The following is a 21,378-nucleotide window of genomic DNA, read 5'->3' as shown; positions in this document are numbered from 1 at the left end:
CAAAGTAGCCACCATTTGCCTTGATGACAGATTTGCACACTCTTGGCATTCTCTCAACCAGCTTCATGAGGTAGTCACCTGGAATGCATTTCAATTAACAGGTTTGCCTTCTTAAAAGTTAATTTGTGGAATTTCTTTCCTTCTTAATACGTTTGAGGCAATCAGTTGTGTTGTGACAGGGTAGGGGGGTATACTGAAGATAGCCCTATTTGGTAAAAGACCAAGTCCATATAATGGCAAGAACAGCTCAAATAAGCAAAGAGAAACGACAGTCCATCATAACTGGACACATCTCAACATCAACTGTTCAGGGGAGACTGTGTGAATCAGGCCTTCATGGTTGAATTGCTGCAAAGAAACCACTACTAAAGGACACCAATAATAAGAAGAGACTTGCTTGGGCCAAGAAATACGAGCAATGGACATTAGACTGGTGTAAATTTGTCCTTTGTTCTGGAGTCGGCCTTTCCTGTGGCTCAGTTGGTAGAGCATGGTGTGTGCAACGCCAGGGTTGTCAGTTCGATTCCCACGGGGGGCCAGTACAAAAAAATATATTTTAAAATAATGCATGAAATGAAATGTATGCATTCACTACTGTAAGTCGCTCTGGATAAGAGCGTCTGCTAAATGACTAAAATGTAATGTAAAATGAGTCCAAATTGGAGATTTTTGGTTCCAATCACCATATCTTTGTGAGACACGGTGTGGGTGAACGGATAATCTCTTCATGTGTATTTCCCCCCGTAAAGCATGGAGGAGGAGGTGTTATGGTGTCGGGGTGCTTTGCTGGCGACACTGTCTGTGATTTGTTTAGAATTCAAAGCACACTTAACCAGCATGGCTACCACAGCATTCTCCAGCGATAAGCCATCCCATCTGATCTGGGCTTAGCGGGACTATCATTTATTTTTCAACAGGACAATGACCCAACACACCTCCAGCCTGTGTAAGGCCTATTTTACTAAGAAGGAGAGGGATGGAGTGCTGCATCAGATGACCTGGCCACTACAATCCAAAACCAAATTGAGATGGTTTGGGATGAGTCGGACTGCAGAATGAAGGAAAAGCAGCCAACAAGCATATGTGGGAACTCCTTCAAGACTGTTGGAAAAGAATTCCAGGTGAAGCAGGTTGAGAGTGTGCAAAGCTGTCATCAATCAAATGTATTTATAAAGCCCTTTTTACATGTGAAGGCAAAGGGTGGCTATTTGAAGAATCTCAAATATAAAATATATTTTGATTTGTTCAACACTTTTTGGGTTACTACATGATTCCATATGTGTTATTTCATAGTTGTGATGTCTTCACTGCTATTCTACAATGCAGAAAATAGTAAAAATAAAGAAAAACCCCTGAATGAATAGGTGTTCTAAAATGTTTTACCTGTAGTGTGTGTGTGTGTGTGTGTGTTTGATAAGACTGTCCCATTATGAATGTTGGTCCCTCCAATGAACTTGAGGTTTTTGTTACAATATAATGACTTTACTGTGTAAAGGCTGTTTATAACTACCTTCCCTCTCTGTCGCTTCCTTTCATTATCTTCTTATTTAATCCTTTAGTCTCTCTCTCTCTCTCTCCTCTCCCTCTCCCTCTCCCTCTCCAGATCCAGATCCAGAAATGGCACAGCTATTGTTTCTTATAATTCTGTATGCTCTGCCATCTCTTGTTGTGGCCATGCATAATTCAACAACTGGAGGTAATTATTGTGTTTGTGTGTGTACATGTGCGTGCAACTTGTGTGTTGTGTAAGTGTGTTAGCAGTTAGAAAAACCGTGTAGATTGCAAAATAACCTAAATGGAGCATCATCACAATGTTGTTGAATGCGTGGAGGAAGGCGTTATGTGGAGTGATGATTATAATTGGAGTGTAACATATCTCATGACTGTAATGTAGACTACTGTAAGTGATTATTCTTCCACTCATCATGTCTTTCTCTCGTCTCCTGTTTAGGCTGTGCCATCATCCGTCCTCCCAGAGACGGAGGCATCCGCTACAGAGGCCTGACACAAGAACAGGTACAGTACTCTCAATAACATCACAGTTCACCGTATGAAAAAAAGGTGCTATCTAGAACCTTAAGGGGTTCTTCGGCTGTCCCTATAGGAGAACCCTTTGAAGAACCCTTTTTGGTTCCAGGTAAAACTCTTTTCACAGGGGTTTCTACAAGGAACCCAAAAGAGTTATACCTGGAACCAAAAAGGGTTCTTCTGTGGGGACAACCAAAGAACCCGTTTGGAACCCTTTTTTCTAAGAGTGTACTACCACTGTTATCACAGTACTATCACTACTATCACAGTACTATCACTCCTACCACAGTACTATCACTACTATCACAGTACTATCACTCCTACCACAGTACTATCACTACTATCACAGTACTATCACTCCTACCACAGTACTATCACTACTATCACAGTACAATCACTACTATCACAGTACTATCAGTACTACCTTTAATCATATCCAACCCTAGATAAAGTAGAAATAGCTCATATAGTTGCTTGTCAATTCTGACGTAATCGGCCCTTTGGTTCTCTCTAGCATGGCCATATCTAGTGTCTACTATGTTGTTGTTGTCCTAATCATAGCAACGCATTGAAGCCTATAGGAAAAATGACTCATTAGTCAGGTGATGTACATATTTAAAGACATAGCTAAACATCAATCTACGTTATCTATTTCTGTGTGCAGATCCGCAATGTGCAGATCCTACCAGTGGACTACGAGATAGAGTACATCTGCAGGGGGAACAGGGTCATAGTGGGCCCTAAAGTCAGGAAGTGCCTTCCCAACGGCACATGGACCGACATCACACTGCACAGCAGATGTTGTAAGTACTCTCTACACTATTTACAGTCTACCTGTTTGACTTCATTGTCAAGGGTAAATTCCCTCTTCGATGCCTGTCAGAGTGAATTCCTGGATTGACTAGACTATATCACTGCTACTACGTAAGGATATCTTTGATGTATCATTGATTATTGTGTGCCACTCTGCTCTGTAACTTAGTGCTCATTTCATCAACAATAACTATGACAAAATATTTGTCAACAACCTATTTTTCCCGATGAAAACAAATGACGATAACGAGAAGCCATAAACAACAACAGAAAATGGTAACAAATTAGTTTTCATTTCAGTTGATGACAATGTAACGATATGAGAATTCCACTTGAGACAAATGGACATTCAAATTGACATGAAGCTCCTTTTCATCTGTTCTTTCCAATCGTAAATATGCATGCCTTTGCAGAATATGTAATGCAATCCTCTCTTTGGGCGGAATGAACGTCTTTCAGTTGCATGGTCTGATTGAGCTGATCTGCCCAGCTCTCCCACACGTCACTTCAGTCAGTCAACATTTTTCTAACTGATGCATAGCCAGCAGGCCAGGACACTTCAATTGTAACCAACCTTAACTAGAAACAATAATGTTTAATCCCTCTTATTTCAATGTAGACTATTTTTGCTTTGATCACATCAGATTGGAAGCTCTATTTTCCCATGTGCACTGTTCTTCATCTGTGTTGATCCTCTCATGGTCAGCAAATGTGAGCGCAGTGTATTTCAGATTGGAAATATTAATGCTATTTGTTGAGTATTAGGAGAATTAGCCGACCGCCTGGCTCTCTTTCTGTCGAACCATCTGGCTTCCCAACGCCTCAGAACGGGACATGACAGGAAGCCTATGGCAGGAGCGGACGAAACAACCACTGGTTTTAATTGGCTGATCTCTCAGCCCATCACCATCTAGCTCAACCCTTAGAACCTCCCTCTAAGTGTGCTGCATCCGGGGGCAACGAAGAGAACTCGGTTAGCTCGTGCAATATGGATATTCCAGAGTCTGCTATATCTGAAGTGTATAAACAGCATTCAGTGACATCGTGTTACCGGACGGCTAGCAGAGCTACGCTGGCTAGCTATTAGCATGAACGGTGATATGTGATGCACCATAACACAACTTTTCGGCCTCGATTTGGAGCCACTCCTCATAGTCGTGTGATTTGCTCAGAATTTGAACTGATTATCATGTCACTCAGTAAATCCCAAACGGTCCCCACTGTTACCAGGCTCTATGCGTCAGCAGTTGAATCCTGGAGACGAGGTTAGGAGTACAGTAATAATTCTGGCATTGTTGGATAGCTCAGATTCTCCCCCTTTTAAAGGAATCGCTGTTATTTACCCCCATCCAATGGGAATGATTGGGAGAAAAGAGCTGTATAGCTAAATTGTTTAACCTGTAGCCAAGGCTTCGTAGTTTATATGGTAAATCATGGCTGACATTGGTTACAATCGGCCGCAATAGCAATGTGCCAGCTATATTAGGGGATAGTAGGCCTAGTCTAGCTGAATATGCACATGATGGAAGTAAGAGGTAAATACATTATATATACAAAAGTATGTGGACACCCCTTCAAATGAGGGTATTCGGCTATTTCAGCCACACCCATTGCTGACAGGTGAATAAAATCGAGCACACAGCCATGCATTCTCCATAGCTCACTGGCAGTAGAATGGTCTTACTGAAGAGCTCACCAACATTCCAACATGGCACCGTCATAGGATGCCAACTTTCCAACAATTCAGTTCGTCATATTTCTGCCCTGCTAGAGATGCCCCAGTCAACTGTAAATGCCGAGCAGCCGCACACAAGCAGCCTAAGATCACCATGCGCAATGCCAAGCGTCGGCTGGAGTGGTGTAAAACTCGCCGCCATTGGACTTTGGAACAGTGGAAATGCGTTCTCTGGAGTGATGAATAATACTTCACCATCTGGCAGTCCGACAGACTAATCTGGGATTGGCAGATGCCAGGACATACAGTGCACAAACGCATAGTGCCAACTGTAAAGTGTTGAGGAGGAATAATGGTCTGGGGCTGTTTTTCATGGTTCGGGCTAGGCCCCTTAGTTCCAGTGAAGAGAGATCTTAATGCTACAGCATACGATGACATTCTAGACGATTCTATGCTTCCAACTTTGTGGCAACAGTTTGGGGAGGCCCTTTCCTGTTTCAGCATGACAATACCCTCTACGCACAAAGCGAGGTCCATACAGAAATGGTTTGTCGATACTGATGTGGAAGAACTTGATTGGCCTGCACAGAGCCCTGATCTCAACCCCATCGAACACCTTTGGGATGAATTGGAACGCCGACTGCGAGCCAGGCCTAATCGCCCAACATCAGTGCCCGACCTCACTAATGCTCTTGTGGCTGAATGGAAGCCCCTGCAGCAATGTTCCAACATCTAGTGGAAAGCCTTCCCAGAAGAGTGGAGGCTGTTATAGCAGCAAAGGGGGACCAACTCCTTATTAATGCCCAAGATTTTGGAATGAGATGTTCGACGAGCAGGTGTCCACATACTTTTGGCCATGTGGTGTATTAATTATTTAATTAGAAAGAAATGCACTGACTAAAATGAATGTGACTAAAACTAAACCAAAATTGTCCAGGTTTTTTTGTCAACTGATAATAACTAAAACTAACGAAGAAGGAAATTACTAAAATCTGACTGAAATATTTTTGAAGACTAAAACTAAATAGAAAAAAGCTGCCAAAATGAACCCTGGTACCGTAGTGCCAGTCTGTTTTCTGCTCTCCTGCCAACTCCTTATAGAATTGTCATGCCATATATGTTCCATAAGGAGTTGGCAAGAGAGCAGAAACAAACTGCCAGTTAGTACATGTCTTGTAAATATGACTGCTGTCATTCCCACCAACCTTCCTCCCACTACTCTGCCCATCTCTCTCCCAGTGCTGCTGTGCCCTCGGGTGTGGACGTCCCTGGAGAATGGGAGGGTGGCGCTGAAGCCCCCTGGGCCACCGGTGGAGGGCACCGTGCTGCACTACAGCTGCCATGCTGGCTTCATGCTGGAGGGCAGGAACATCTCACACTGCACCAAGCTGGGCAAGTGGGACTCACCCAAACCCGTCTGCCTCTGTAAGTGCGGAATGGAATCCCAATCTATTCCTGTCATTCATTTGTGATGTTGGTGTTGATATTAAATGCTTTGGTTTAGCTTCGAAATGGAGAAACAACACATATACTCCATGGAAACATACATAGACAAACCAATATACGCTGAGTGTACAAAACATTAGGAACATCGTCCTAATATTGAGTTGCACCCCTTTTTCTCTCAGAACAGCCTCAATTTGTCATGACATGGACTCTACAAGGTGTTGAAAGTGTTCCATAGGGATGCTGGGCCATTTTGACTCCAATGCTTCCCACAGTTATGTCAAGTTGGCTGGGTGTCCTTTGGATGGTGGACCATTGTTGATACAAACTGTTGAGCGTGAAAAACCCAGCAGCGTTGAAGTTCTTGACACACTTAGACCGGTGTGCCTGGCACCTTCTACCATACCCCGTTCAAAGACACTTAAATATTTTGTCTTGCTCATTCACCCATTGAATGGCACACACACACAATCCATGTCTCAATTGTCTCAAGGCTTAAAAATCCTTCTTTAACCCGTCTCCCCTTCACCTACACTGATTGAAATGGATTTAACGAGTGACATCAATAAGGGATCATAGCTTTCACCTGGATTCACCGGTCAGTCTATGTCACGGAAAGAGCAGGTGTTCCTAATGTTTTGTACACTCAGTGTACATTAATATATTGTCAATATAGTTGTGTGTCCATGCATGTATTCTACAATGGTGTATATGCTTTGTTTTGTGTGAAAATCATAGGTGTGTATAGGTACAAATGATAAGTATTCAGCATCTTTGGATGAATGTTAATTGTATTTCCTTGACTCCTCGCATCCTCTCTCCTTGCCTCCATCTCAAAACACAACGGCGGAGAAGATCAGAGGTTCCTCACCTCGGTTCCTCTCCTCATTTTGAGAAGGAGACAAGATGCGAGAAATCCAAGAAAACCAGTTGACATTCACCCCCCTGTTCTGTGTACTTGTCTTAAACAGGGAGTTATAGTACTGCCACCTGGTGGACACAAGCCATATTTTTTTTTATAATTGTGAAAGATTGTGTAATACCCTATGAAAGTGACATCAATTTTACATCTGTGTTCTCGTTTTGTAGGCTAAGAATGGGCTTCATATTTGTTCAAATATATATGTACTTTGGTATAAATTTACTTCAACGTATTTGACGCCGAAGAAGAAGGACGAAGCCGAGAATTTACAACCATCTCATTTGAACTACACACATGAACTACAACTCCCCCCAATCAGCTGTATATTTCTCTATTACGAAAGTTTGCAGGTCTCCATTTATTTTATATATTGTTTTCATTTTTAAAAAGTACTGGCTGGCAACAAAAAAAACAGCGCAATCTAAGATATAAACATTAGACCGCCTGTAACTAACTGGTTCTTATCGTCATTATCGCCAAGAGTGTGCAAAGCTGTCATCAAGGCAAAGGGTGGCTACTTTGAAGAATCTCAAATATAAAATATATTTTGATTTGTTTAACACTTCTTTGGTTACAACATGATTCCATATGTGTTATTTCATAGTTTTGATGTCTTCACTATTATTCTACATTGTAGAAAATATTTTTAAAAAAGAGAGAAAATGGAATGAGTCGGTGTGTCAAAACTTTTGACTGGTACTGTATATATATTAAATGACTGCGTTTTCCTGAATTTTATGATATAATCTTGAAGGCCATTCAAGAGATTTTGGGACATGAGCTGCAAAACCTGGACCCGTACAAATTAGCTGGGCTAGACAATCTGGACCCTCTCTTTCTAAAATTATCCGCCGCCATTGTTGCAACCCCTATTACTAGTCAGTTCAACCTCTTTCGTATCTTCTGAGATTCCTAAAGATTGGAAAGGTGCTGCGGTCACCCCCCTCTTCAAAGGGGGTGACATTCTAGACCCAAACTGTTACAGACCTATAAACATCCTGCCCTGCCTTTCTAAAGTCTTCGAAAGCCAAGTCAACAAACAGATCACTGACCATTTCAAATCCCACCGTACCTTCTCTGCTGTGCAATCCGGTTTCCAAGCTGGTCACGGGTGCACCTCAGCCACGCTCAAGGTCCTAAACGATATCATAACCGCCATCGATAAAAGACAGTACTGTGCAGCCGTCTTCATCGACCTGGCCAAGGCTTTCGAACACTGTCAATCACCGTATTCTTATCGGCTGACTTGGTTTCTCAAATGACTGCCTCGCCTGGTTCACCAACTACTTCTCATATAGAGTTCAGTGTGTCAAATCGGAGGGCCTGTTGTCCGGACCTCTGGCAGTCTCTATGGGGGTACCACAGTGTTGAATTCTCGGGCTGACTCTTTTCTCTGTATATATCAATGATGTCGCTCGTGCTGCGGGTGATTCCTTGATCCACCTCTACGAAGATGACACAATTCTGTATACATCTGGCCCTTCTGTGGACACTGTATTAACAAACCTCCAAACGAGCTTCAAAGCCATACAACACTCCTTCTGTGTCCTCCAACTGCTCTTAAATGCAAGTAAAACTAAATGCATGCTCTTCAACCGATCGCTGCCCGCATCCGCCCGCCCGACTAGCATCACTACTCTGGACAGTTCTGACTTAGAATATGTGGACCACTACAAATACCTCGGTGTCTGGCTAGACTGTAAACTCTCCTTCCAGACTCATATTAAGCATCTCCAATCCAAAATTAAATCTAGAATTGGCTTCCTATTTCGCAACAAACCCTCCTTCACTCACGCTGCCAAACATACCCTCGTAAAACTGACTATCCTTCCGATCCTCGACTTCGGCGATGTCATTTACAAAATAGCCTCCAACACTCTACTCAACAAACTGGATGCAGTCTATCACAGTGCCATCTGTTTTGTCACCAAAGCCCCATATACTACCCACCACTGCGACCTGTATGCTCTCGTTGGCTGGCCCTCGCTTCATATTCGTCACCAAACCCACTGGCTCCAAGTCATCTATAAGTCTTTGCTAGGTGAAGCTCTGCCTTATGTCAGCTCACTGGTCACCATAACAACACCCACTCGTAGCACGTGCTCCAGCAGGTATATCTCACTGGTCATCCCCAAAGCCAACACCTCCTTTGGCCGCCTTTCCTTACAGTTCTCTGCTGCCAATGACTGGAACGAACTGCAAAAATCACTGAAGCTGGAGACTCATATCTCCCTCACTAACTTTAAGCATTAGCTGTCAGAGCAGCTTACCGATAGCTGCAGCTGTACACAGCCAATCTGTAAATAGCCCATCCAACTACCTACCTCATCCCCATATTGATTTTATTTACTTATTTTTGCTCTTTTGCACACCAGTATTTCTACTTGCACATCATCATCTGCACATCTATCACTCCAGTGTTCATTTGCTAAATTGTAATTACTTCACTACTATTGGCCTTTTTATTGCCTTACCTCCTTACTCCATTTGCACACACTGTATATAGATTTTTATATTGTGTTATTGACTGTACTTTTGTTTATCTCACATGTAACTCTGTGTTGTTGTTTTTTGTTGCACTGCTTTGCTTTATCTTGGCCAGGTAGCAGTTGTAAATGAGAACTTGTTCTCAACTGGCCTACCTGGTTAAATAAAGGTGAAATAAATAAAAAGAAAAGCGGAAGTGGCCGTCACTTCCACAGGGTATAGAGACAATACAGTAAAAGTAGCCTACATACTGATGTTAATTTAAGGAGCATGGAGTACTGTACATGTGTGGTGAGTAACACGTATAGTGCATCAATCCATGAAGAATGAAACAATTCACAAACATCACACATTGTTAGTGTTGCATTTACATACGCTACCAGTCACCAAATCATGTTGACTATTAACAAATGTAATTTTGTCTTTTCTATTTGCTTGCCACAGATGACAGAAACTACAAAGGTAAGAGATTGGTTTTGGTTGGGTTATCTATCAAAGCTCAGTGAAACAAATGTTGCAAAAAGTTGTAATGCTTCTGTTAAGCACAAGAGGGCAGTAGTTCATCATTTCTGAGCAGGGGGCCTTCTGCTGACCAGTAATTCTGCTGGTGAAGGATTGAAACTGATTAGAGTTAGGGAAAAGGGGGATACCTAGTCAGTTGTCCAACTGAATGTATTCAACTGAAATGTGTCTTCTGTATTTAACCCAACCCCTCTGAATCAGAGAGGTGCGGGGGACTTCCTTAATCCACATCTTTGGCGCTCAGAGGCAGAAAAACAGATTTTTATCTTGTCAGCTCAGGGATTTGATCCAACAACCTTCTGGTTACTGGCCCAGCACTCTAACCACTAGGCTACCTGCCAAGAGTAGAAATTACACAAAATATACTATAGTTAAATTGTTGTCCTTGTGGCGTTGACAAGATTATTATTTGTTTGTCAGTTTTGTTAAAGATTATTGCTTCCTTAAAGAGGCTACCTATTATATGCCTCGTCGTAAGATACAGGGGTAAGACTCAGATTTTCACAAATATTTTTTTTATGATTAAAGATTATTGCTTCCTTAAAGAGGCTACCTATTATATGCCTCGTCGTAAGATACAGGGGTAAGACTCAGATTTTCACTAATAATTTTTTTATGATTATTATCAACCATTAACAACAACATTATGCACTCATTTCAACTTAGTCTTCTCCTGCGCCAACCTGTCCTATCGGTGCATAGAAAGCACATTGTCTTCCAAAATCTCCATGAAATGCGAACCAGACTTACTCTCTCCTTTTCTCTCTCATTCACTCTCTCTCTCTCTCTCTCTCTCTCTCTCTCTCACTCTCTCTCTCTCTCTCTCTCTCTCTCTCTCTCTCTCTCTCTCTCTCTCTCTCTCTCTCTCTCTCTCTCTCTCTCTCTCTCTCTCTCTCTCTCTCTCTCTCTCTCTCTCTTCATTCGTTTCACTCAGTGTGGTATCAACACCCACTTACTGTCTTCTGAGCTGGGTAAAGGTTAACACCCGGGCCTGTCTGTGTCTGTGTGTGGAGGTGGGTGTGTGTTAGAGGAAGTCAGAAAAAGCATTTTCTCTTCTGTGATCTTAAGCCCTGTGTTCTTATAGGTTAACCAGAATAGGGATGCCTGTACAACACTGGATTCCACCACTGATACAGCTGATATAATAGAAAGCTCTGGCAAAGGGGTTGCGACAGTGTTTTGCTTCTAAGGCTGTGGGCGACATTTTAGTCACACATACGAGCACAGATCTGTACAAAACAAAATCTGCACCGTAAAATTACAGTCTGCAGCGTGATTTAATTTGAAGCTTTTCTTCAACGATGTGCCTTATAAGGAAGAGATTATTTAACCAGAGTTAAAGGGCAATCTGTAGTTGCTACATCCACTTTTGGATTTATACAGTACATGTATTAGAATGATTATTGAAGAATATCACTTATAAATGTCATACCACATCAGAACCCAAAATACAGTATAATCTTGTTTTACTCCATTATTTATAAACAATGCAATTGTAAACAAACACTGTCTAGCTTAAAAACATAAAACTATGATTGTAATATCATGGATAGTCAGTCCCTGCATTCATAGCTCTGTCTATGAATTTGAGAGTGGTTACATTTCTCCAGCCCCATCCCTCAGTTATTTACCAAATCCAGTGGCGAGGTTGTTTTTGTTTGAATTGCAGATTGCCCCTTTAAGTAAAGTGTACGATGCACACCATGCACGCAATCCAACTGAGAGTTGCAGTATTTGGAACTAGCATTGTATTATTTGCCATACCGTCTATTCAAACTGTTTTTTTTTCTTTTGCACAGTGCTCTTGTCGTGACAAATGTCGGCCCATTATGTGTTGATCAGTGTTTGCTGGCATATAGACGGCCGCGTAATGGAATCGCATTTAAATATCAGGTGTGAATAATACATGGCATGCTGCAAAGTTCAGACAGGTGATCTATGAGAGACAGAGAGAGACGGAGAGAGAGAGGAGTACTACGTCATTGTGGGCTACAGATGGCTCAGCGGGTTAGAGGTTGGAACACGCATGGTGCTGACTGGCAACACAAGGGCTGTGAGTTGAATCGCCACCTGCGCCAAGTATACTGAACAGTTAGTAGCTTTGGGTCTGCTATTGACTATTACTGTATTCAGATGCAATTCAGTAGCAAGTCCACTCCGCTGTAATCGTATTGAGGTGGAGGAAGGTGGCTATTTCTCCATCACACAATCTATCCCAATGTGCACAATATGAGTATTTCTACAGTGATATTACATAGAGAACCTAAAACCAGTCTAATTGTTCAGCAAAGGTGGAATGCGTGTATAGCGTTGGCTTTACTCTCTAGTCCCCAGAGTGCCAGTAGCTGTTGCCAATGAGTCAGGTGTTACATTTTAGACGTGGAAGAGGTGGAGTCATGGGAGGGTAGCATTACTGACTAATTCTATCATTCTATTATAGCTGGCTCTAATTCTGTTATGGATATTGGCCTACAGGGGGTATGAGAGCCCTGTCTCAAAGCTGACAGTGAAACGGTGGCCTGCGTCCGAAATTGCACCCTATTATTTATAGTACACTACTTTTGACCAGAGCTCTATTTTATAGGGAATAGGGAGGCATTTGGGACGTGGACAGTGCTGCATTGGCTGATTAAAGCGCAATGAGAGGAGGCTTTAAAGTGGACAGACGGTTCAAACAGCAGGTATGCTGTAGCCTGTACTGTAGCAGCCCTTGGCTATACATCACACAGACTGACTCCAGTTCAGCTTAGATGAAGGGAAAAGGAGAGCCGGGAGATTGATGCTCTGACTGGTCCACTGCTTTTGCTGATTTCTCAAAGTAGCCCTTGAGGCATTTAATTGTCTTTCTTTTTATTGGCTTGTGGGTGTGTGAATGAATGTCCTTTCATTGGTTATTGAGACAGAACTGAGAAGCATGTGAGGCATTGTTGTGGTTGAGAATCGATTTGGCTCACTGTCAATCTAAAGTCTATGTTGATTTGATATTACAATATTTGATTTCTATCAGTTTACCCTCTATTTTCCCAGGTAAAGTTAACAGTCATTATACATTGATTTGAATAATCTATTGCTCGCAAAAGATGAATTAGAGTGACAGATACCGAGTTTGCCAATACTATTTGATTGTAGAAACTAGGTGCTGCACACTTCTTTGATTGTAGAATCTAGGTGTTGTGCACACATGCACACACGCGCGCGCACACACACACACAATTCAAAAGTTGGTAAATAGGCACTGCAGTTTATAGTGCCCCCTCAACCACCCCCCTCTCTCACTTGCTCTCTCGATGTCTCTACACATTCACCGACTAGCAAATATCATCAGAGTTGTCCTCGCTCATACACGCATGCACACACACACACACACGCGCACCCTCATAGCCTCTGCTGCAGTGGATGATGTACCTTTCGCGTCTCATTCCGTTTCATCCTCTACAATTGGAAATACAGGTCGTTGCACGGACCGATTATTTTAAAATCCTGAAATTACGCACAGTGCGATTTGCTTTTATTAACCAGAGAATAAGAACAATTCAAACGTTATTCGCAATCCGGAGCTCATTTTTTGCCGTCTAGACTGGTCGCGCACGCATACCTTTCGGTGCAAAATCATGGCGATTATGAATCATTAGAAATAACGGACTAGAATTATTTTAATGTCTGTCTAATATTCTCCATCGCGACGGAAGGGGAAACTATCCTGCCTCATTAGCTTTTACAGCACTTGAATAAAACCATTCAACTTATTTGCTGGACCCAATTAATTGCACACTTCATCTTAGGTTTTGGAATTATTGAACTCTGCCTGCTGAAGGACAAAAAGAGGCAAACGTGGTTTCCAAACAAGTTATACCCTATTTATAAACCCAACATTCAACGTTGATAAAAACATTAACTATTTGCGGTGTATATCACCCGCCTCTGCACTGACAAATTATCAGTCGGAACGATTAGTCCACTGAAATAATATAAAGACCAGGCGAGCTAGGCTATTTCTTATTATTGGCTAACAATCTTTCACTGTCTGTCTGTTAGCGAGGCGAACACGTGAATCCACTTTTTGGAGAGCACAAAGTTCTTCAATGAAATGCTATTGGGATTCATTGCAAATTCACCTCGAGGCTCTCTAAACTTTAATTACAACACAATCTCCTTCTATTATTCTAATACGAACCCAACTCCACTGCAACATTCGGATATTTCTCCAATTCAATTTACCTGACCATGGCGGTCATTGGGAAAAGTCTGCGGCAATTATCGAGTGTCGCGTCCGGCCATATTGCACTTCGAGCGTCGCTCACCTTACTTTTCCTCTCCTGGCCGTGCCCGTCCCTAGGCAAGAAGAAACTCTACATCGGAGCTCTCTTCCCCATGAGCGGCGGTTGGCCGGGCGGGCAAGCATGTCTCCCCTCTGCGCAGATGGCTTTGGATCTGGTGAACAACCGGACGGATATTCTGCCGGATTACGAACTGGAGTTGATATACTATGACAGTATGGTGAGTAAATGTTGGATCAAATAGATCAATTGTTGTGTTTAAAAAGTGGAAGTCACATAAGCAGAAGATAATACAACTTTATCTTGGTTTTTCACAAGGCTCTAGACCAGTTGAAATTTAATTGATATATGATATATGAAATACATGAACACTTAATTTCGATTTCAGTTACAGCCTTTTCTTCTTTACATGTCTATACATTGTTAAAACTTGCCAACATGATATTGATTTCCAGCAGGCATAGGTCTACTCTGAATGCATTGCCCTTGTAGCAGGTGGGTGCAATAATGTAACAACTAAACAGCATACTTATTTAATATTGTCACGGGAGTTATGCACCAAAAGCCATATTACATTACCCCTTTTAGAATTGTTGCACAGTTGCCCATTTAATTAAAAAAAAACAAGGCAACAATAAATATGTCATCCCCCACAAACAATGCAGTGCCCCCCTTGGGCCAATTGAGATATCACTCGCAACTAACACATTTCAGTGAATTACCATAGCTGCCGCTTTAGGCCAATCAGTGTCATTTTGTAAATGCTGGATCTCTATGGCAAGATGCAACATTGGCCAAAATGTCGTCAAAATCGGCATAGTGCTGTCTGAGATATCTCATGTGGCTAATGTACGAATGGACAGAGACCGATCCACAGTCCCCTCCCCGATTTCAGTGGTGGTGGACGATAAACTAAACTAATGCCAAGTCAGACACTGATATTGGCTTGCTGGAATTCAGCGTCAGTGCAGGTATAGGAAAAAGTGAACTTTCACGATGAAACTGGACAACCACAAAGCATCAGCTGGCTGCTAGGAGGTTATGTGTCTTAAAAATAAAAAGACCAATGTCTGTATGTCAAGACCAATGTCTATGTGTCAACACCAATGTCTGTATGTCAACACCAATGTCTGTATGTCAACACCAATGTCTGTATGTCAAGACCAATGTCTGTATGTCAAGACCAATGTCTGTATGTCAAGACCAATGTCTGTGTGTCAACACCAATGTCTATGTGTCAACACCAATGTCTATGTGTCAACACCAATGTCTATGTGTCAACACCAATGTCTATGTGTCAACACCAATGTCTGTATGTCAAGACCAATGTCTGTATGTCAACACCAATGTCTATGTGTCAACACCAATGTCTGTATGTCAAGACTAATGTCTGTATGTCAACACCAATGTCTATGTGTCAACACCAATGTCTATGTGTCAACACCAATGTCTATGTGTCAACACCAATGTCTATGTGTCAACACCAATGTCTATGTGTCAACACCAATGTCTATGTGTCAACACCAATATCTATGTGTCAACACCAATATCTGTGTCAACACCAATGTCTATGTGTCAACACCTATGTCTATGTGTCAACACCAATGTCTATGTGTCAACACCAATGTCTATGTGTCAAAGCACAGGGGACATTTCTTCAGTGGACAGAATGCCACTGCAGAGGTCTCCTCGGGATAAGATGTCACATATAGCTGACTCTCACTGACTGTCACTGTCCCATTTCACCACTAACTGACCATCACTGACCGTCACTGTCCCATTTGACTATTAGCTGACCATCACTGACCGTCACTGTCCCATTTGACTATTAGCTGACCATCACTGACCGTCACTGTCCCATTTGACTATTAGCTGACCGTCACTGACCGTCACTGTCCCATTTGACTACTAGCTGACCGTCACTGTCCCATTTGACTATTAGCTGACCGTCACTGACCGTCACTGTCCCATTTGACTACTAGCTGACCACTAAGCTCCAGTTACTAACCAGGAAATGATAGAGCCAAATATTTATGTTATTAAATGAACAAAACACCCGCTGCTTGTTTCTCATCAATCATTCATCATATAGGCATTTTCAAATGTCAGCACTCTTCACTCACTACACATCTATATGTTTCCCACTGTTTCTGGCCCAGTTTTTGCCTCCCACTTCGTCATTAGCTTTAACACACAGCCATCCTTCCCACTGGGTTTCCATATCAATCATACTACAGGACAGATGCCTCCACTACACCCGGTATACAGCACACAGGCATGAAACAGTTAACTGTGCTGTGACTGGTTAGGGAGCGGTGCTCACTTTGTTTCCGATTGGTGTAAAAGGCTCTGCAATGGAATCCCATTGTAAAGAATAGGGAAGAGGGGAGAGGAGAGGAAAGTTGGCATGGCAACACAGTTACCATTGAAACAAACGGGCTTCTTATTTTTCTCCTTTCAATAAGATAAGAATTTGGATGAATAGATATGGTAGATGTGTGCATGTTGAGATTCAGGGTTTGAAAATCATATACAGAACATGACGTTAGGCTGTGGACATATCAAATATACCTGACTCTACATATTATTTAACTTGAAACAGCTTTGTGAAACAATGGTGCTGGCCATAGAATACAATATATTCTAAAATCTAGAATTCTGGAATTTATGGGATTAATCTCACCCATTGGTTGATTTATGGTTCTCTTTTAGATTTACATCTTTGTGACAGACCAATACAGGACTAGAACCAAATCAATGAACACGTCAGACAGTGACATTTTCTTGAAAGTAGCCTGCAGGTGCGTGCTAGTGTACAGTTATTGCTAATTACAGTTGGGTTTGATGATCACTTTAACGATCAGCGGATTGTGAACGCATCACACCTGGCTGAAATATTAATGAACCGTTTATGGCATTAAGAGTGAAATTGTAGGAGATGGAATTAAATACGCATACTTTTTACTTTCAGTTATTATCCAATCAACATATTGTTTTGGTGAAGTACCAAATAGAACACAGGCAATCATAACTCACACTCTGTTTGAGCATGAGATTTAGAAATAAGCATCAACATCATCCAATTGTTTGTCTTCTTAATTGCTTTATAATATCTAGGGTTGGGATATCAAATTTGAAGAAATGCTCATACAGTGGTCTCGGCTTGAATGTATAATTATGTTCAATAACAGAATGTGTTAATCTAAAGGTCACAATAGTTCAAGTGAAGCTTTTAAAGTGTGATCGGTTTGCCTTGGAAAAAAGGTGACTCATCAAATATACCATGACATAATTAGACGCTGAATACTGAAATATTAAGAAGACTTTACTGTAGATGAACTTCAACACTTACGCTGTTTCTTTGTAATGCAGCCTATCTATCTATCTATCTATCTATCTATCTATCTATCTATCTATCTATCTATCTATCTATCTATCTATCTATCTATCTATCTATCTATCTATCTATCTATCTATCTATCTATCTATCTATCTATCTATCTATCTATCTATCTATCTATCTATCTATCTATCTATCTATCTATCTATCTATCTATCTATCTATCTATCTATTTATCTTATCTTATCTTATCTTTCTATATGGGTAGATCGCTGCTTGTTTGCTTGTGTGGTAGTATAGGGAGAGAACATTATACTATTTACAGCACGTTGAGATCTACACACAGACACACCACTCACCCTCTCTAGACCGTTGCCATGGTTATATCAAAGCGGAGACTGGTAACTTTGATCAATTATTAACTGTGGTGGAGGGAGACAGAGGTAGAGAAATGGCGTGATGATGTGCTCTCTGTGTAGGGTGCCGTCTTTCGGATGGGACGTTAAACGGGTGTCCTGACTCTCTGTGGTCGCTAAAGACTCTCTGTGGTCGTAAGAGTAGGGGTGTTAACCCCGGTGTCCTGGCTAAATTCCCAATCTGGCCCTCATACCATCATGGCCACCTAATCATCCCCAGCTTCTTATTGGCTCATCCATCCCCTCTCCTCTCTCCTGTAACTAACCCCCAGGTCGTTGCTGTAAATGAGAGTGTGTTCTCAGTCAACTTACCCGGTAAAATAAGTCTTAAATAAAATACAAAAATCTCGCACTTCCCCCTTTAATTGTCGGCTGGAACATAATAGGACTCAATCAGGGACCAAAATGATTAATATGTCCACACGGTTCACACGCATGCCCGCACACACGTGTATCAAATTCATGTATGCACCATTTAACAACATGACTCAGGTGGTACTCCAGATTTAATTACTGGGGGGAGATTTAGAAATTGACAGTGACTTGAGATAAAACATAAGATCCCACTGGTCCTCTTATATATTCACACTTCTTTTATATTATTCAATCTGAAATGCAATTCAAGCGAATAAAGCAGATCAGCATATGTGGCTTATTCTCCTACTCTTTCTGTGAGATTGGTTTCTCATCAAAGTCTCATGGGCGGATAGATTGGATGCTGGAGTAGTATCGCAGTAATGCTAACTCCTACACTATTATTGGGTTGGTATCGTTTCAGCACCACGGACAGTGTATGTGTGTTTGTGGAAAAAGGGAGGTTTATACCTATCTCCCTTACAAAGAAACACATGGTTTTCAGACAAGTGTGAAGTTTCACATGTACATTTTTTTCTCCCACGTGACATTTTTCTTCACGTTTATTTTTCACCACTTTCAGCTACATCTGGTCTCCCATCCAGGGACTGAGCCTGCTTAGCTTCAGAGGGAAACCAGCAGTAGGGTGCTATGTTGCTGGAATGGATTTGTCCAAACTTGCAACTGGAAAAAAGGCAGGGAAACCAAAGACAGGGAAAATTGCAGGGAAGAGGGAGGCATTTTATTTAATTGCATTTTTATATTTTTTTTAAAACTGAACAAAAAAATGTTTGCATGAATTTACAATTCATTGGCTCTCGCATTTAAAAATGATTTTGGTTTGCTATCAATAGTTTTGGGTTTGTTTTTTGCATTCAATATCATTATTTTTGTTTGGAATACTAAGAATGTTGTTCTGGACTACAGAAGTTTTGCTTCATATTAAAACCACAGAAGTAGCTCACTCACTAGAGCAGGGTTAGCAAACCCCGGTCCGAGAGGGCTGTAAGCGCTTCATGTGTTTGATTTAACCAACCTGGAAGACCAGGTGTGTTGAATGTAGGCAATCCCTGAACTGATCAATTAGCTCAGTTGGTTATGTGTGGTGCCTAGTTGGGATAAAATCCTGCAGCACCTGCGGCACTCCAGGAACAGGGTTGCCTAACCCTGCACTAGAGAATTGCACCATATAACAATGCTGTTGCTCAATTAAAAGTGTTTAAAGTGGCAATCCTTAATTGAAACATTAACAAAGTGTGCTCCTTGCCACAGTTTTTGTAAACAGCTGAGGGATGGAGCTGGAGAAATGCAACCACTCTTATATCCATAGACTACGCTATGGGTGCAAGTACTGACCATCCATTATATCAAAATTATAGTTGTAACTTTTTTTAGGCTATAGAATATTTGTTTACATTTACTTTGTTTACAAACATTGGAGTAAATGTGGAGTATTCTTACATGTGAAACTGCAAATTAGATTGTCTCTTTAGATGTGGAATTGTAAGGTCACATGTTAAAGTATTTTCAAATATGAAAATGCAAATTTTGATTTTTACACCTGTGATTGTTTTTCTTACATGTGAAACAGCAAATGTGATTTTCACGTTGGAATGTTTTTCACATGTCAAACGGCATGTCCTATTCTCACATGGGAGAATTTTTCACATGTGAGGTGAAAACATGTTATTCTCCTCACATGTGAAAAGGTGGCGTTAACATGTAATAAACGTGAAAATATGGTTTCACGTGAAATTTAAGCTCAGCATGTGAAAACTGCTATTTTTACATGTCAAACTGCAAATTTGACATGTATTTTTTGTTGTTGTAAGGGCAGACATCTCCAGGAGTTCTCTGGGGCAGAGGAAAGGTCATGACCGTCTGACATGTTATCAGATGTGACAGGGTAGAAAAACGTCACTTTCTCTTCCTATGTGATCAATTGGACTTGGTGGTATCATGATATCTAAACCATATCCTACAATCTAGAGACAGTAGCATTAGACAACAACGTTTTAACAGTCAACCAACCGCCATTGAAATCAACAAGCAATTTTTAGCATCCGACACATTTGCATCTTGAGTGCGCTATTTCCATCTCGGGAAAACGAACGGAGACAAACCAACACCCAAATCAGGGCCCGTAATGTCCGTGTCCGTTGTCAAGTCACAGTTTTCCACAACCCGGATTGCTTGTGACACTCAACTGCAATGCATGGGAGTTGTGTCTCCTCTCTCTCCCCCTCCACGGTAAATCACCATTAAACGTGTCAGGCTGATTTAGATCGGGCCTTACTGAGGACTGGAATGGGGATGGCTTATTCAAAACCTTGTTGACAGGCCTGTGGTGGATCATTAGTCCACCTCAAGCTTATTTTACATTCATTTGAGCCTTTGAATGTGCTTTGTTTGTGATATCTCCCTCCCTCCGTGCGCGTTTATATTTTCTTCCCATCCCTTTTTGGACAGCGTGGTCGATTTAACTCTCTCTGTGGCCATCTTTTCCCACTTTTATACTGACGCTCAATAAGGCTGAATATCGATCGCTGTTCTGTTCTTCTCTTTCTGTTTCTGACATTCTTCTTTCTTCTCCCCTCCCTTCTCTCCCTCTCTCTCTACCCCTGTTCTCTACCCACCCCCTCACTTTCTCTCCCACATCTCTCACCCCTCCTGTCTTCTTTTCCTCCTCCCTATTTCTCTCCTAATCGTCCTCCTCTTTTTCCTCCCTCCCTCTCTCCCTTCATCTCCCCCTCTCTCCTCACATCAATCTCCCCTTTTATTTCCCTCCATCTCCTACCATCTCTTCCCTCCATGTTCCCCCTTTCCCTCTCCCTCTCCCTCTCTCTCTCTCTCTCTCTCTCTCAGTGTGACCCGGGTGAGTCCACCAAGTTGCTCTATGATCTGCTCTACACAGAGCCCATCAAGACAGTCCTGATGCCTGGCTGCAGCTCCGTATCCACACTGGTAGCAGAGGCTGCTCGCATGTGGAACCTCATAGTGGTGGGTAGCTATTATGTGTGTGTGTGTGTGTGTCCCATGCTCTATATGTCTCTCTCTTGCTCTCTCTCTCTCTGCCTCTCTCCCTCTCTTTCTCTCTC

The 21,378-nt window shown here is 41.8% G+C and overlaps 1 protein-coding gene across 1 annotated transcript in view; it reads left to right on the top strand.

Moving 5' to 3' along the window:
• LOC106582320 (gamma-aminobutyric acid type B receptor subunit 1-like) overlaps positions 1-21,378 on the top strand; it is a 48,290-nt gene that overhangs the window by 2,251 nt on the left and 24,661 nt on the right. The window contains exons 2-8 of the mRNA XM_014165313.2: positions 1,604-1,696; positions 1,952-2,016; positions 2,693-2,831; positions 5,756-5,941; positions 9,816-9,833; positions 14,230-14,390; positions 21,146-21,280. Coding sequence (XP_014020788.1) covers positions 1,618-1,696; positions 1,952-2,016; positions 2,693-2,831; positions 5,756-5,941; positions 9,816-9,833; positions 14,230-14,390; positions 21,146-21,280 — 783 coding nt within the window. The 5' untranslated portion in view covers positions 1,604-1,617. The remainder of the gene's footprint in view (positions 1-1,603; positions 1,697-1,951; positions 2,017-2,692; positions 2,832-5,755; positions 5,942-9,815; positions 9,834-14,229; positions 14,391-21,145; positions 21,281-21,378) is intronic.

Source organism: Salmo salar, chromosome ssa02, assembly GCF_905237065.1.
Source record: "Salmo salar chromosome ssa02, Ssal_v3.1, whole genome shotgun sequence".
NCBI lineage: Eukaryota > Metazoa > Chordata > Actinopteri > Salmoniformes > Salmonidae > Salmo > Salmo salar.
The sequence above is the reverse complement of the archived record's forward strand: the minus strand, read 5'-3'. Positions and strand labels throughout refer to the sequence as shown.